Source organism: Pelodiscus sinensis, chromosome 1 (assembly GCF_049634645.1).
Source record: "Pelodiscus sinensis isolate JC-2024 chromosome 1, ASM4963464v1, whole genome shotgun sequence".
NCBI lineage: Eukaryota > Metazoa > Chordata > Testudines > Trionychidae > Pelodiscus > Pelodiscus sinensis.
Window position 1 is genome coordinate 48,811,912 of NC_134711.1, and position 15,628 is coordinate 48,827,539.

General features: G+C 46.4%; 1 protein-coding gene across 11 annotated transcripts in view; it reads right to left on the reverse strand.

Moving 5' to 3' along the window:
- Positions 1 to 479: 479 nt before the first annotated feature.
- The window catches only part of LOC102446356 (uncharacterized), an 83,687-nt gene continuing 68,538 nt past the window's right edge, over positions 480 to 15,628 (reverse strand). For 2 of the 11 annotated variants that reach the window (XM_075929653.1, XM_075929641.1), the window contains exons 10-11: positions 13,817 to 13,880; positions 480 to 2,632 (exon numbers count right to left, since the gene is read on the reverse strand). In XM_075929653.1, coding sequence (XP_075785768.1) covers positions 13,826 to 13,880 — 55 coding nt within the window. In that variant the 3' untranslated portion in view covers positions 480 to 2,632; positions 13,817 to 13,825. Of the gene's footprint in view, positions 2,633 to 5,446; positions 5,496 to 7,702; positions 9,020 to 13,816; positions 13,881 to 15,628 lie in introns of those variants that run through there. The other 9 variants (XR_012904030.1, XR_012904027.1, XM_075929645.1 and 6 more) reach the window with 9 other exon arrangements.

Below are 15,628 nucleotides of genomic sequence, written 5' to 3' on the forward strand. Positions count from 1 at the left end.
TCCTATCCCCTGGCTAATAGCACTCCATGGACCCAACCTCCATGACTTGATCTCACTTCCCTTTAAACTCTGTTCTAGTTCTAGTCTTCACAGCCTCCTGCAGAAAGGAGTTCCACAGGTTGACTCTTTGCTTTGTGAAGAACAACTTTCTGTTACTAGTTTGAAGCCTGCTACCCATTCCTTTCCTTTGGTGTCCTCTAGTCCTTCTTTATGGGAACTAAAGAAGAACTTTTCTGTATGCATCCTCTTCACCCAACTCCTGCTTTTAGAGACCTCTATCCTGTCCCCCCTCCGTCTCCTCTTTTCTAAGCTGAAAAGTCCCAGTCTCTTTAGCCTCTCTTCATATGGGACCTGGTTCCCAACCCCTGATCATTTTAGTTGCCCTCCCCTCTCCCAGCCTCTCTCTTCCCCTCTTCCACCTCCTTTTCCCAGTCTCCCCCAGTTTTGTTCAATAAAGACAAATTCAAGTTTGGAAGACACGTTATCTTTATTTTGTACATCAAGAAGAGGGGCTAGGGAAGGGTAAGTGGAAGGAGGTGAGGGAGGAATGGGGCACGAGCCCCCGATGGCGAGGACTGGGCTGGCTCTGCGGGCTTCTGGGGGTGGGAGCTCTCCTGCAGCCCCCCAATTACCTCCTCTCCCCAGATGGCAGCCTGTGGCAAGTGTTGCCGGTCTGATGGCCGAGTGGTGTGATGTGCCCAGTGTGGGTACTCCGGGCACTCCAAGCCAAGACTGCTTTGCAAGCGGGGCACCCCTGAGAACTGTCTGTCCGGGGTGGGGGTCGGGACCCTTTAAGCACAGCCCTCGGCTAGCCTGAGACAGCATCTCCACGCTCTAAGTCCTCCTCTGATGCCCTGCCGGCACTGCTTCCGGCCATCCTTAACCCCGGTTCAGGGTCCACTTAATGTGGACATGCTAGTTCAAATTAGCAAAACGCTAATTCGAACTAGTTTTTTAGTCTGGACCGTTAGTTTGAATTAGCTTAGTTCGAATTAACTAATTCTAACTAAGTTAGTTCGAATTAACGTTGTAGTGTAGACGTACCCACAGAGAAGATACAAAATGTTTAACATACTCAGGGCTGAATTAATTATTCTGGGGGCCACATAGGGCTCTGGGGTGGGGCCAAAAAGGAGGGGTTCAGAGTGTGGGAGGCTGCAGGTTGAGGCAGAAGAGTGGGGGAGGGAGGGAGGTGATGGCGCCAACTGGAGATGCAGGCTCTGGGAGAGGCTAGGAGTGAGGAGTTTGGAATGCAGAAGGAGGGTCGGGACGGGGGCTGGGGAGCAGAAGAGGGTGTGGAGTTTGAGCTCTCGGAGAGGGTTCAGGACAGTGGCAAGAGGTTAAAGTGTGGGTCTGGAAGGGCGTTAGGGTGAAAGAAGGGACTCATGGCTGGGGCAGAGGGTTGGAGTGTGGGGCAATTACCTGGGGCAGCTCCCCTTTGGTGTGGGGGGAAGCAGGTGCCTCAGCATGGGCTGCACTGTCCTGCATTCTGGGCATCGGTCCCCACAGCTTCGTAACAACAGCCATACTGGGTCAGACCAAAGGTCCATCCAGCCCAGTATCCTGTTGGCCAACAGAGGGCATAAGGTAACAACAGGTAACCATCACGTGATCAGCCAATGGGAACTGCGGTGGAGTCTGAAAGTGAGGGCAGCACAGGGATGGAGCTTACCTGTGTTTGTGGCAACACAGCACTAGCCCAGCAGAGCAGATGGCAGCATGCGGAGCTGCCTCCCCACTCTGGCCAGGCAGGAACAGATAATGCACAGTGCCCAGGGCTGAAAGGGCCTCGCAAAAAGATCTGGATGTTGGCAGCGTGGAGATCTTTTGTGGCCCCCCCGAGTCTGGGGCCCTAGGCTACAGTCCCTATATCCCCTTTCTTAATATGGTCCTGAACATACTGCATAATTCCATTTGAAGAGGGGAGCAATGAAGCCCTGCCTATCACAGCAGAGAGATGTTCAGGCCACTAGCTCTCCTTTAGACACTAGAGACTTAAGCTCCTCCCTCTCTTCCTCTAGAAGCTCTTCTATGAATTGTCATACTTTGTCCCTCTTCAGATAGGCACTTCTGTGGAAATAGTGACTTGTAATTTAAAATGTGCATCTGAATACTAATGGAGGAGACTTTTCTAGTGAACGAGTCAAGTTTCTTAGGGGTCCTTCTTCCTTGGGTCATGTTCAGAGGCTCGCGCTGTTTGGATCTTTCATGCACTACTATTGCCACCAGTTACTCTGGGACTGGTGGAAGTAGAAACACTGTAGAGGGAATTGGATGTTTATCAGCTTTCTTGGACGTGGGTGTCAGAGATGCTGCAGTACATCACAGTGTCTTAGCTAGGTCCAGCAACCCCCTGTTGAAAGGCCTGGCAAACCTACCAGATGGGGAAGTAGGGTGTGGGCATGCAGAATAATTTACTGGCAGTAAATTGCGGGATTTTTATTGCACTACCTCTACCAGAACCTCCAAAGTGTCTGCCATGCATCACAAGAGATCTTAGAAGATCAAAAAAATCATCCAGATGGCTACTAAAAGAGATAACGGCCTCTTCAGATGGGGAAGGAAGATACTGCTTTGAAATCAACTGAATTTCTGCCTCCTCCTGGTTCTCTTCATATCTCTGATGCTCCTGCTGGAACAGATCATAAGATCAATAAACCTTCTTGAATAGACCTTGTCACGTTATTGGATTTTTGAGGGGAGCCGGGTCACCACCCATGGCGGGTGTTCGCCCCAAAAGTGGTACAAAGGGGGCCATATGAGGTGTCAAACAAAATCTATCTACTGATTCTGTATATGCCCTTCATATATCTGTATGATGTCTGGGTGTGGAGTTATGAATATGTACTCTGTATGGAGACTGGAAGTTTCTCTGTATGTGGTTGAGCAATGGGCTCAGCCTATGGACATGCTAATTAGCAAGGCTCCAGGGACAATAGGTCTCGTAAGTACCCGAGACCCACCTATAAAGGAATCTAGGTGCCTGGTCAGAAACCATGTGACTGTCTCCAGCTTGGAAGAAGCCATGAAGGAGATATAAATAGGCCATCTTGGTCTCCAGATCTGCTCCTGACCCTAGATGCAGCCTTGCAGGGATTCACGAGCTGGGAAGAACTGTGGACCCATCCTGGCATAGGATGTGCATCAAGGACTTTTAAGCCAGCATCTAAAATATCTCTGCTGCAAGCCTGCACCGAGAACTGGGAGATTCGATGCATGTAATGTATGATACTTTAACAACCTTACTCTCATGCTTTACTTTCTTGATGTTAGATTCTAAAGGACTGGCTCAGCGTGATCTTGTGGGTAAGGTCCAGAGTGTAAATTAACCTGGGATCTGTGGCTGGTTTCTTGGAACTGGACAGAACTTGTTCAGGGAAGGTGAGGTTGGGCTCTAAAACCCCTCACCTTTGTATGAGGCCTGGAGCCATCTGGAGCACAGATATTGCTGTGGTGTCAGAGGGGTTTTGCTCATGAGGCTTCAGGCAGGCATCTGAAATGTTCTGTGGGACTGGTTTGTGGCCTATTTGGGGTACTGAGAAAGCATAAGTTAGGGAATCAGCTAGCTATTATGAACTATGTGTATGGCTATACCCTTATGGCTGCCTGTACTGAAGTCTACTTCTTGTCTTGTGCTAAGAAGAGGGAGAGTGGCTCTTTGGGGTCAGCCTCAGATTGGATGACAATTAAGTATAATCAACAACTGAATAACCCTGATCCTTGCAGAGCAATGGGGTTGCCATAATCTATCTTGATTAGGCATCTCAAACTCACGGCCTAAAGGCCATCTATGGTCTGAGCAGTTCTATAATCTGGCTCATGCGCAGCTGCTGGCATGTGAGTCCCTGTGGCCATGGGGAAGGGTGACAGTATCTTTCTCCCAAGTGCAGCCCCTGCTGTGCTGCCACCCCAGCTCTTCTTCCCCTGTCCCACCCATCGCACCCATTTCCTTAAGCCCCTCCCTCGAGAGACACAACCTCAGGGATTACCGGGGGGCCTGGTGCAGGGCAGCAGTGGATCAGGTCCCCTTGTACTCACTATGGTGACAGGAGATGCAATGAAGTGGAGCAATGCAGCAGCCTCTGCTCTGCTCCACCGCCCGCTCCCAGCCTAGCCCAGTCACTCCACTTTACCACGGTAGCAGGAAGCAAAGCACCCCAGTCCTAGGACGGGCTGGCTTGGGAGATGTTAGCAGAGTTGAGCAGGCTGCTGCATAGCCCTACTTCCCTACGGCTTCTGCTGCCACGGTGAGTGTTGGAGGGGCAGCCCCTAGCTTGCCCAAGGTCCCACTGGCTAACCTGAGTATGGGGGATCATTCCATCCATAAGACAGCAGGGGTAGCCACCACAGTGCCCCCAAAGCATGGGGTCCAGGGTGTTGTTTGCACCAAATCATCCTATGAATTGGACGGCTCTGTACACACCTCCCCCCAGGCTACAGGCACATGCCAGCAGTGACACAGAGCTAGCATCCACAAGCCCCTCTAGCCCCACTGAGCTACTGGCGGTGGTGCTGGAGCCCCCTTAAAGGGGGTTACGTAGCCTGGGTGCAATAGGCAGGATGAGAGGATGTATAGGTGGGGATGCAGGCCAACAGGTGGGGCTGGGAGCCGTATGGGGGGCAACACTTGGAGACCTTCCCCAGTGCCCTGCCAGAAAGGGGAGCCTGCTGGTGCACTTGGAGGATTTGAGAACTGGCACTTAGGTAACACTAAGTTTGAGCCATGTTCTAGATGGGGGTGGGGAGCCTAAGACCCGGGGGGCAGATGCAGGTTCCAGCTTGCCTGGATCTGGTCCCTGAGGCTCAGGGCTCCCCCCACCCTTGGGGGCCCACACTGGCATGGGGTGGGGGGGGGGTTGTGTCTCACTTGTGTGCTGCCCCTGATTGCTTTTTCTGAGGATTAATAGCCCTGACCCAAAAAAGGTTTCCCACCCCTATTCTAGATCAAATCAGTTATCTCCAACTTGTCTGCAGAGGAGAAGCAACAAGAAAAAAAAAACCACATGAAAAGGAACACTGAACCAAGATGTTAGTCGTTAGTCTTGTGGCACCTTAGTCTCTGTCTATACTGCATCATTTTTCTGGAAGAAGAAATGCAAATGGAGCACTCGTCTGCCTATCTCGTGCTCTCATTTGCATATTCTCTTCTGATCCTTTTTGTGGAAGAGGTTTTTGCACAAAAAAGCACTGTATAGATGGTACCTTTTTGCGCAAAAAACCCCTTTTGCACAAGAACTCTTATTCCTCAAAAAATGAGGAAAAAGTGTTCTTGCGCAAAAACCTCTTCTGCAAAAAGGATCAGAATATGCAAATGAGAGCATGAGATAGGCAAATGAGCGCTCCATTTGCATTTCCTCTCCCAGAAAAATGATGCAGTGTAGACGGAGCCTTAGAGATTAACAAAAAAAGATATGTAGTATCATGAGGTTTCATGGGCAAAACTCACTTCTTCAGCTGAGCTAGAAGCTGGACTGGAAATAACAGGGACCCAGAACCTATACCAGAAAAAAAAAGGGTAGAGGAAAAAAAGTTTCTGGCAGCAGTACTGGTGGTAACAAGGCTAACTGAGTGAGCTGGATGTGTCCCATACTGATGTAAATAAGGTGTTAAATGCATAGAGGGCTGGCTTTATAATGTGACATCCAGTTAATGTCTTTGTTCAAGCCAAAGGAACCAGTGTCAGATTGCATATGAAGATCAATTCTGCATTCTCTATAATTGGCTTGTGAAATTCCTTTGTTGAATAGCTACTCTTAAATCCATGGCTGAGTGCCCAGGCAGGTTAAAATGTACAGCCGGGGTGGCCAAAACTGTGGCACTCAAGCCACATGCGGCTCTTTGCTCATAGAAATGCAGCTTTTTAGTGTTACCATGCGTCCGGTTTTTCCCAGACATGTCCTGGTTTTCCTGGCTTCTTTAAAACACAAAAAATGTCTGGGATTGAGGGAGGGGGCGGCGGCACCTGCCTCCAAGGGGAACATTTGACTGTCTTTTGGAGCCATGTGCCTGGACAGTTCTGTGCATGCGCCCCAGAGCCTGGAGGAAAAAGCGCTTGGCTGCAGCGGCAGCTCCCGTGAAACCCAGGATATTAATAAAAGAATCTGGGGCTGCCTGGCTCTGAGGGAGGGGTGAGTAGCTAGTATTGCTAGATGGTGGTCAGTTCAAACTGATGCATGACTGATTGCTGGCCTGGTGATATTGGGAAGGGAGCCCTCCCAGGAGCAGCGAGCTCGGGGCTGTATTTCTATACCTGTGGTGGATGGGTCAGGGGAGAGCGGCAGTGAGGGTGAAAAACTGCATGGCCCCAGATCCCTCTGCCCAACTCTCTCTCTCTTTTTGCTATTTCAAAATAGCGCGTCCACACTGAGTGGATGCTGAATCGCATTTAAGGCCAGCTGGAACCAGGTCTGGAAGGGCATCAGGTCAGGAGTTACTTTCTGAGGCCTGTGCTTAAAGGGACACCTCCTGGACAGCCAGTTCTCAGGTTTCCCTGCTTGCTTGCCTACCTCGATGAGGGACAGCAAAGCATTTTTGTCTCTGTGTGCTCTGGTTGCCCTCACTCGGGACACCACAGCACTCTGCAACATGGACCCAGAGCTGCCTCTGGGCGCTCCAGTGCTTGTTGTAGACACTTTGCTACGAGCCTGGCTGCACTTTCTGCAGGCTGCCATCTAGGAGGTCCATCGGGGGCTTTCAGTATCCAGGAAGCCCTGCAAGAGAGCATCCACCCTGAGGAAGACTAAGAGCTCCCCTGGTCTGCCCCACTGGGGGCTTGTGCCTCATTCCTCCCTCACTTCCTTCCACTTACCCCTCCCTAACCCCGCTTCCTGATGTCAAATAAAATACATGTATTTTCATTAACACAAACTCTCTTTATTTAACAAAACGGGGTGGGGAGGGGGGGAGATGAAACTGGTGACACCAGGGAAAGGAGGCAGGAGAGGGGAGAAGAGAGGGTGGGAGAGGGGAGGGGGAAACCTAGGAGGAGGGAGCTGGAAGGAGGAAGAAGGGGGAGAGGAAACTCAGGGTTGGGGGTCTCAACGGACCAACTTGATTTTTATGCAAACCTGCTCCTGGGTTCGCATGTGGCCTTTAGTGGCCAAGCTGGCAGCTATCCTGCCATAGACGGCCACATTCCTCCATCTAGTGCAGAGATCATGGACGTTGGGTGCATCCCCCCCAAACCTGAATAAGGTCCATGATCGCCACCCTAGACCAGGAAGACGCCCGCCTTCTCCAAGCCCTGGCAGGCTCCTGGGAGCTGGCAGACTGCTCCTGGGGAGTGGTGGAGGGCTGGCTGCCAGTGGCTTGCTGGCTCATGTTTTGGGGCCACTGGGTCGGGGCAGTGACTGCTGGCTCTGGGCTGCCAGGCTTGGAGCTGGCACAGGCACTGTGGCCAGAGTCTACCCCTTTAAGTGTTCCGGGGGGGAGGGAGAGGAGTGTTCTTGGTTGAGGCTGGAGGGGCCACCAGGGCACCCTGCGAAGGCTGGAGGCCCCCTATTTCGATATAAGTGTCTACACAGCCCTTATTTCAAAATAGCTATTTCAAATTTGGCATTATTCCTCATGAAATGAGGTTTATCAAATTCGAATTAAGCGCTCCGCTATTTCGAATTAATCTCAAAATAGCGGTTTGGCTGTGTAGACACTAGTAAAGTTATTTCAAAATAACTTTAATGTGTAGACATACCCTAACTGGTTGGCCACCCCTGACCTATAGGTTTATGTATGTTACCATTTCTGATATCTGACTTATGCCCATTTATCCTTTGCCCTTTGTCTCTAGTTTGGCCAATATACATGGCAGAGGGGCATTGCTGGCACTTGATGGCATACATTACATTAGAGGATGTGCAGGATGAGTTCAGACCTCTGAGGGGTAGATGCTAAAGCTATTGGTGGATCTTGAGCAATTACCACTGGTTTTGGGAGCTCAGAACAGCAGGTCTCATTCTCTAAAAATACCAAACAGAGAGTTTATGGCCAAGGAGTGAGCCTTGTCAGTAGTAAGTAGCAAGTGACATGCATCTGACAAAGTGGGTCTTTGCCCACGAAAGCTTATGCTCCAATACATCTTAGTCAGTCTATAAGGTGCCACAGGACTCCTTGTCACTTTTGCAGATCCAGTACTTGGATCCAAACATAGCCTGGTGAGTATTCAACAAAGTGAATGGTTCCAATATACATGGACAGCCAAAATAATCCAGTCTTGCTTTCATGAAGTTAATGTGCATCAGAAATGGAATCCACGTGGATAATCTTTCAAAAAAAAGAACTAGGGGACTTCTGGTGGGATTTTCAAATAATTTTAATAGGAATTGGGCATCTAAATCTCTTAGGCAGGGATGATAATCTCAGTCTCAACTAAACTGAAAGGTAATAATTACAACTTATTAAAATAACTTCTTTTACTCAGTCCTTATTTCACCTGTGGAACTCATTGCCACACTATAAAATTGAAACCAAGAGCTTAGCAAGTTTTAAAGGAGTATATATTTCTATGTATCATAAGAACATCTGCATTTACTTTAGAAAGGGATAAAAAAGTGAGAAATATAAACCCTCATGCTTCAGGGTATATACTGACTGATGTGGATTAGAAGAAAACTTCCACTACCAGTGGTCCATAGTTTATTTTGTAAACTTCTGCTCTGAAGGGTTTGGTCTTAGGGACTGTCTTACAGATTGTCTTCTTGTGTGGTACTCTGGACACTGATATCAGCTGAGGTGCCTATGCCAACATCTCCTTCATTTATATAGGAAGAGGGTGATGACAGGAGCTTTCTGGTGAGTGGCTCTCTATTTTGGAACTTGCTCCTCCCAACTAGAGCTAAAGTCCTTCTGTAAGTCCTGCTGGATCTATTCTCCCAAGATGGGACAGTAGAATCCAAATTTGTAGTGATAGGGGAAGTAAAGTTCATATCAGGTTGCACATATCTATGAGGTAAAAGGAAATGAACATGCCTGATCTGTGCTTCTTCCTGTCATCATTCTAGTCATTCCCCTCACCATGTCAACCCTGAGATAAATAAGTCAAGACTGAAGTAAACCTAGACTGATGAGAAAATGTACCTTATTTCTGGCCAAACAACTTCTCTTTTTAATGATCTGATGGCATCAACATGGACTTGGGGTGTGTCTAAAACTACATGGCTCCGTTGACGGAGCCATGTAGTCTAGACGTACCCTTGGTGATCAGACTGTTGATATTGCTCTTTAGTGTACGCAAGCATATGGAGAAGTCACGTGTATTGCAACAAATCTAACTTCTCATAATTTACATTTATGCCTAATCTGCCCATCTCATGTGATGATTCTGTCATAGATGTTTACTGTTTGAGTCCTGACTCATAATCAGTTGTCAATTACATAGGATTTAATAAGAAAATATTTAATTTACTAACTGCAAGATCCTATTAAATGGAATATCAACAATTCAAGCAACAGAATTAGTTAAAACATCATCAACAATAATTGACTAATTTTTTTAGGAAGAAGACAAGTCTACAAATATAAAATCTGGCTCAGCCTTATTTTTCCATGCAAGTCAGATTATTTAAATTCATGAATAATGGATACATCTTTTTATGATGTCTCATTGCCTTTCATAGTACAAGAAGACTAGCATTATGCAAATTTAATGTCTTGAAAATGGTTTTGTCAAATAAGCATCATTTTGTATTTTCTGTTAATGTAATTGACAAAACACTCAATACTACTGATTGTCTTTTCTTGTAAACCACTTATTTTATAGGCATAAACAGCTGTGTTTATGCTTCTATGAATTTCCGATTTCATTATGACGTTGTCACCATGCTGTGAAAGAGTAATAGGCAGAGTCCTAGACACTCTAGTTACCAGATGGCAAAAGCATTTCTTTAGTAATAAAGGTATAATTCAATCAACATTGGTACATTTCTAATAGTGCAGGAAGGTTTCTTTTTTTTCTTTAAATAGTTGATCCTGTGTGGATTTAACAAGTTAATCTGAATGCATGTAACTCTTGATTTACATAATAGTACCTGTCCTTAAAGCTTTAAGCAGATGTCATCAGTTAACCATTCGAGACATACCCTTTGAGGTCCTGAGCAAGCTCAACTTCCTTTGAAGACTTCTATGGGACCATTGCAGCTGCCCTAAAGTTAAACTAGGGGGAATTTCATCCACCAATGGCTTCAAAATCAGGGAAGTGGTAAGGTGATTCATAGCAACCACTGCACAAAGGATGTGTCCCATGAGATCCTATTCTTCACTCTGTTACACAAGTTTTACACCAATATAACTTGACTTACTACAGCAGGGTTCCACTATAAATCTGGTTTAACAGAGTCAAGAATCCATCCATTTTTGTCTAAGAGTTTGTGCTATACAGTTGTTATTCATCACTAAAAATATACCAAACCTCCTCTATAGGTGAACAGATACATTTCCCAGTATTATTGCTCTTTTGTGCCCAAAGCAGCCAGTTAAATTTTGGAACCCTGAGGATGCTCCAGCTGGACACAGAAATAGAGTGTTAGTATAGTGTGTAATGCTGTCTTGTTTATTTATAAGGAACTAAAAGATGTACCCTGTGTTGCTCAGGTCCTTAATTCAATTAATTTTCTTTTTTTTTGGAAAATAAAATGAAAATGTACATGCTTAATTTTACTCATTGCTCTGAAGTGGGGTTGGGTTGGGGACGAGGGGATCAATATGCAGGCTGTTCCAGGGAGACAGGACAACCCAGGCCTTCTCTCACTGTAACAGGTTGGGGTCAGATGAGAAGTTCCTCTCTATGGCTGCTGCAGCTGCAGCGGGCATAGCTGGGGAAGGAATGCATGTCCTCCAGGGGCAGGTCCGAGTTTGTCTGTCCCCCGGACACTCTAGCCAAAGTGAGAAAAGCAGCAAACTGTTGACTTTCTCCTCACTCCCTGATGAAGGGGAATATCCAGAGATGTCCCTGTAGAAATCTAGGGGACAGATTTCCTAAAGGATGCCTGGTGGGTGAGAGCTCAGGGCTGATGCAGTGCCGGATGTGGGGGGAGTACACTCCCAGCTATCCCCTTTCACCTGCCTGGTGATTCTCTCTCTTTTCTGTATGGTTTTCTGAGAAGCTATCCCATTCCAGACACATCCCATGTTCCTGGCACAACCAAACTGTTATGTTGTTTTAAATTATAAGAGGAAGCTGTATACCAAATTTAGTGGTCCTAGATCTTACTGTTTAGGAGTTCTCGAACAAACAGACAAACTCTCTCAAACTCTCTATATAGTTGATGCACAAAGCCCTGCTCCTTAAACACAGGGGGAACCAAAATCATAAGAAACTATTTCTTAGCTTAGCAGTGCCAAGACTCTTTAGACAAAAGAACCAAAAGATGTCTCTCTTGCCTCTTCCATGGCCACACTATGCTCCCAAGCTACTACTTGGTTTTCTTGCTTTTTGCCTCTGTCTCTCTCTGTGGCTACGTCTAAACTGGCATGATTTTCCGAAAATGCTTTTAACGGAAAACTTTTCCGTTAAAAGCATTTTTTGGAAAAGCACGTCTAGATTGGCAGGATGCTTTTCCGCAAAAGCACTTTTTGCGGAAAAGTGTCCGTGGCCAATCTAGACGAGGTTTTCCACAAAAAAGCCCTGATTGCCATTTTCGCGATCGGGGCTTTTTTGCGGAAAACAGTACTGTGCTGTCTACACTGGCCCTTTTGCGCAAAAGTCTTTCGGAAAAAGACTTTTGCCCGAACAGGAACAGCATAGTATTTCCGGAAAAGCACTGACGATCTTACATGAGATCGTCAGTGCTTTTGCAGAAATTCAAGCGGCCAGTGTAGACAGCTGGCAAGTTTTTCTGCAAAAACAGATGATTTTGCGGAAAAACTTGCCAGTCTAGACACAGCCTGGGTATATTCTTGTGAGTCCCTAATGTATGTGTGTTCACTCTGATCCCCACCATACAAATATCTGGATAATATACAATACCCAGTGCATCTCCTAACCTACATGGTGCTAGCTTTTGCGCAGACTCTTTTAGGTCTTGTTTTGAGTGAAGCGTCTTGGGCGTGTCTTACAAGTAGCTCTATCAAAGAACAAGTTTACTTATCAGCTTGAACAAGGTTTTAACTCAGCCTATAATAAAGTTTAGCGCAGCTCCCAACAACTCACTCACCTTCCAGATCTTTGCTTCCCCCATTATCTTTAAGTGGCCTAAAATAGCGATACCCCACAACTCATCCCAAACAGAAAGAAAATAATGAACAGAACAAATTACAAATCATGCAAGTTTAACTGTTCACATATATAATGTCTGTGTTAAGATAGTTTCACACCACCAGCATAAATATTCTTATTCCAATCCAAATCTCTTTGGGACTCTGCTCTCTGATAGACTTTCTTTGACCTACCAAGGAAGGACCCCTTTCAATCAACTCTGAAGAATGAATGTTGCTTCTGTAGAATTTGCTATCTAACACAGGCAATGTCCATTCTATTTGAATAGGACACTCAAGGTAGAGGGCTGCTCTTACCAATATGTGCTGCATAGGGCACCACAGCATTTGGGGGGGACCATTCCTCTGCTGGATGGGAGGGACTGTATTCCAATAAAGTAGGTAAGAGTGGGAAGCTAAATGTGCCAGCATGGTGCATTCAGGGTTCTCCGTGCTGGTGATGGGTCTCTGGGAAGAAGGGGGGCCTGGATAAGGGGAGTGACAGATTCACCTGTGAGTCTCAGTCTCTCCCCAACTCCTCTAATTCAGTGAGAGTAGGGCCAGCAGCCAGGTTGCACTGCTGACCACAATAACATTATCATATTCTTTCCTTTATCATATCTACCTCTTCTGCCAGAGTTCTTCTTCTACACCAAACCCCTGCCCACACCTGCAAAGTGAAGGCTAGCTCTGGTCCTCCCCCCGAATGTCCCAGCCCCTCCCAGCACAGAGCTCAGCCCCACCATGGAGGGAGGGTGTAGGTGCAGGTGCTAGCTGTCTGCATATGTACTGAGAGACTGAGTCATTTCAACAGCAGCCAGCCTGCCAGAGCATCCATCTGTTCTGCTCCAACTCAGTGACTGCATGCAGACTGCGGCTGCTGCAGAACGAGTGTGACATGCAGCACAACATTCATCATCAGCATGGACAGGGAGTCCCCTCTGTACTCCTTGCCAAGTGGAGCCCAGCCCCAGACAACCCCCCAATGCTGAGTGCACCAACTCCTCACACCCACTCTGACAAAAAACTTGTTTTAGAGGAAACGTTGACAATATATACAAACCCCAAAATGGCAATTTTTGGGGATCTTATTCAACTGCTAGGAAAATCTGACACAGTAATATCTCTGAAGTGTAAGTGAAAATTAAATAAATACATTGCCACAATTTGGGACCAAGAATTCAAAATGAACTGATCATGCTAAGGAGTGGTAAAGTGAGAGACAAAACTGTTCATCAGTTTCTTTGGCAAAATACTGTGCCATAATTCTAGATTGCATTCCAGACGTGTCATCAACAACAGATGTCATTACAGTGAGATTTGTTGACATTAGTGATTCAGCACAGATTACACTTAAGGAATCATCACATTTTTAGAAATACAGAACACTACAGGTTTTGGAATTCTTCAAGCTCTTCTTGATGAATGAAAATGAATGTGGCTCTCTGCACTGCGGGGGGAGGCTTGGTACGCACTGCCTCCACCCCCAGTAAAATCTCTCAGCTCCCATTGGCCAGTTTGCATGAAAGGGAAAAGTTAATTTTTATACCTGTGTGTCTCAGAAAATATCACACAGGATCTTATTAAATGTGAAAGGCACAGTATGACCATCATTTACAACTGTACTTACAGAGAAACCTTACTTCTTGGATTTGGTTTTGCTGCCTTCACATTTTTTTTGCTCTGGCTTTTTACTAGAGAAATGGAATAAAAAGTGCCATATGTCAGTTCCACCTGTCAATTATTAACTCAAGAGTCACAGTATTTATCTTAATATTGCATCATTTTACATTCTGATATAAAAATTACAAGGAAATGTTATTCTTGTAGTTAGAATGTTATGTGTTGAACTTCATTTCTTAGTTTCACAGCTAGAGTAGAAGATAAAGAAGAAATTTAAGTAAAAAATGGTTATTCATCTTTTGTATCTGTTGTTCTTTGAAAGGTGTTGTTTGTGGTTGATTCCAATCAGGTGTGTGTACATGCATGCCCAGTAGCTGGAAGATTTTACCCCTAGAAGCTAGCTATGGGGTCAGCCTGAGTACCCCCTGGAGTGGTGCCCATAGCGCGCCCAATTTAGGGCCCTGTCAACCCCACCCTCTTCAGTTCCTTCATGTTAGCTACTCCAACAGAGGGGAAGGAGGGTGGGTATTGAAATTGACATAAACAACACATCTCAAAGAACTATAGTTCCAAAAGGTTAAGTAACCATTTTTTCTTCTTTGAATGCTTGTTCATGTGCATTCCAATCTGGTTACTCACAAGCTCAAGTCTAAGAGGTGGGGTCAGAGTTCTGCACTGACTGCCCAAAGGCTGCATCAGATCTCCACTACTGTGTAATTGTGTAGTGCTCAGCAAAGGTATGTATTGGGAACCAGGTTGCAGCCCTACAGATCTTCTGAGTGGGCATCGGGTGAGGAACCCTGTGGAGGCCTGGTCAATGGTAGAGTGTACCATGACCAGGAGCGGAGGCATATCCATGAGGCCATAGCATTCTGGGATACAGGATACTATCCATGAAGAGATGCATTGAGATGATACAGGTTTGTCCTTCAATCTGTCTGCCACTACCACAAAGAACTGAGGTGACTTCCTGAATAGATTTGTTCTGTCAAGGCAAAAAGCCAGTGTTCTATCCATATCAAAGGAATGGAGAACCTGTTCTCCAGCACTAGAGTGCAGTTTAGGGTAAAACACCTAGAAAGAAAGATGTCTTGACTCATATGGAAACTGGAGACCACCTTTGGCAAGAAGGCTGGATGCGGGCAGAGTTGCACCTTGTCCTTCTAGAAGATTGTATTATGAGGGCCCTCAGCTCAGATATCTTTCTAGCAGAAAAACACTGAATAAGAAAGGTAGAGCAGGTAGAAAGTGGCCAAAGTTTCGAATGGGGGCCCCATGAGATTGGATAGAACTAAGTTAAGGTGCCAGGGAACGACTGGTTGGTGAATGTGAGGGTAGAATCTGTCCAGGCCCTTTAGAAATCGGCAAACTATTTCACGAGGCATACCTGCGCCGGTCAACAAAGGCTTCCTTGTTGACAGCGGCGCGTCCAGACTGCCCCATCTGCCGACAAACAGCTGATCATCAGTTGGTCGGCAGAGCACGGCAGCCATTTAAATTTAAATGAAGCCGCGATTATTTAAATCGCGGCTTCATTTCCCTCTGCCGATCAGCCTAATCTACATGGCTCCATCGACGGAGCCATGTAGTTTAGACACACCCACAATGTCCTGACAGGTATGACTTGAAAGCCTAACAAGCTAGCCAAACTGCCCTTAGCTCCATGACATTGATGTGTACCATTAGATCAGCTAGAGACCAAAGACCCTTAGTTTTGAGGTCCTCCAGACGGGTGCCCCATCCCAATTTTGAGGCATCCGTGACCACCATTTTGTGGTGTCACAAAGGGAACCCCTAAGCAGACTTTCTGTGGGTCTAA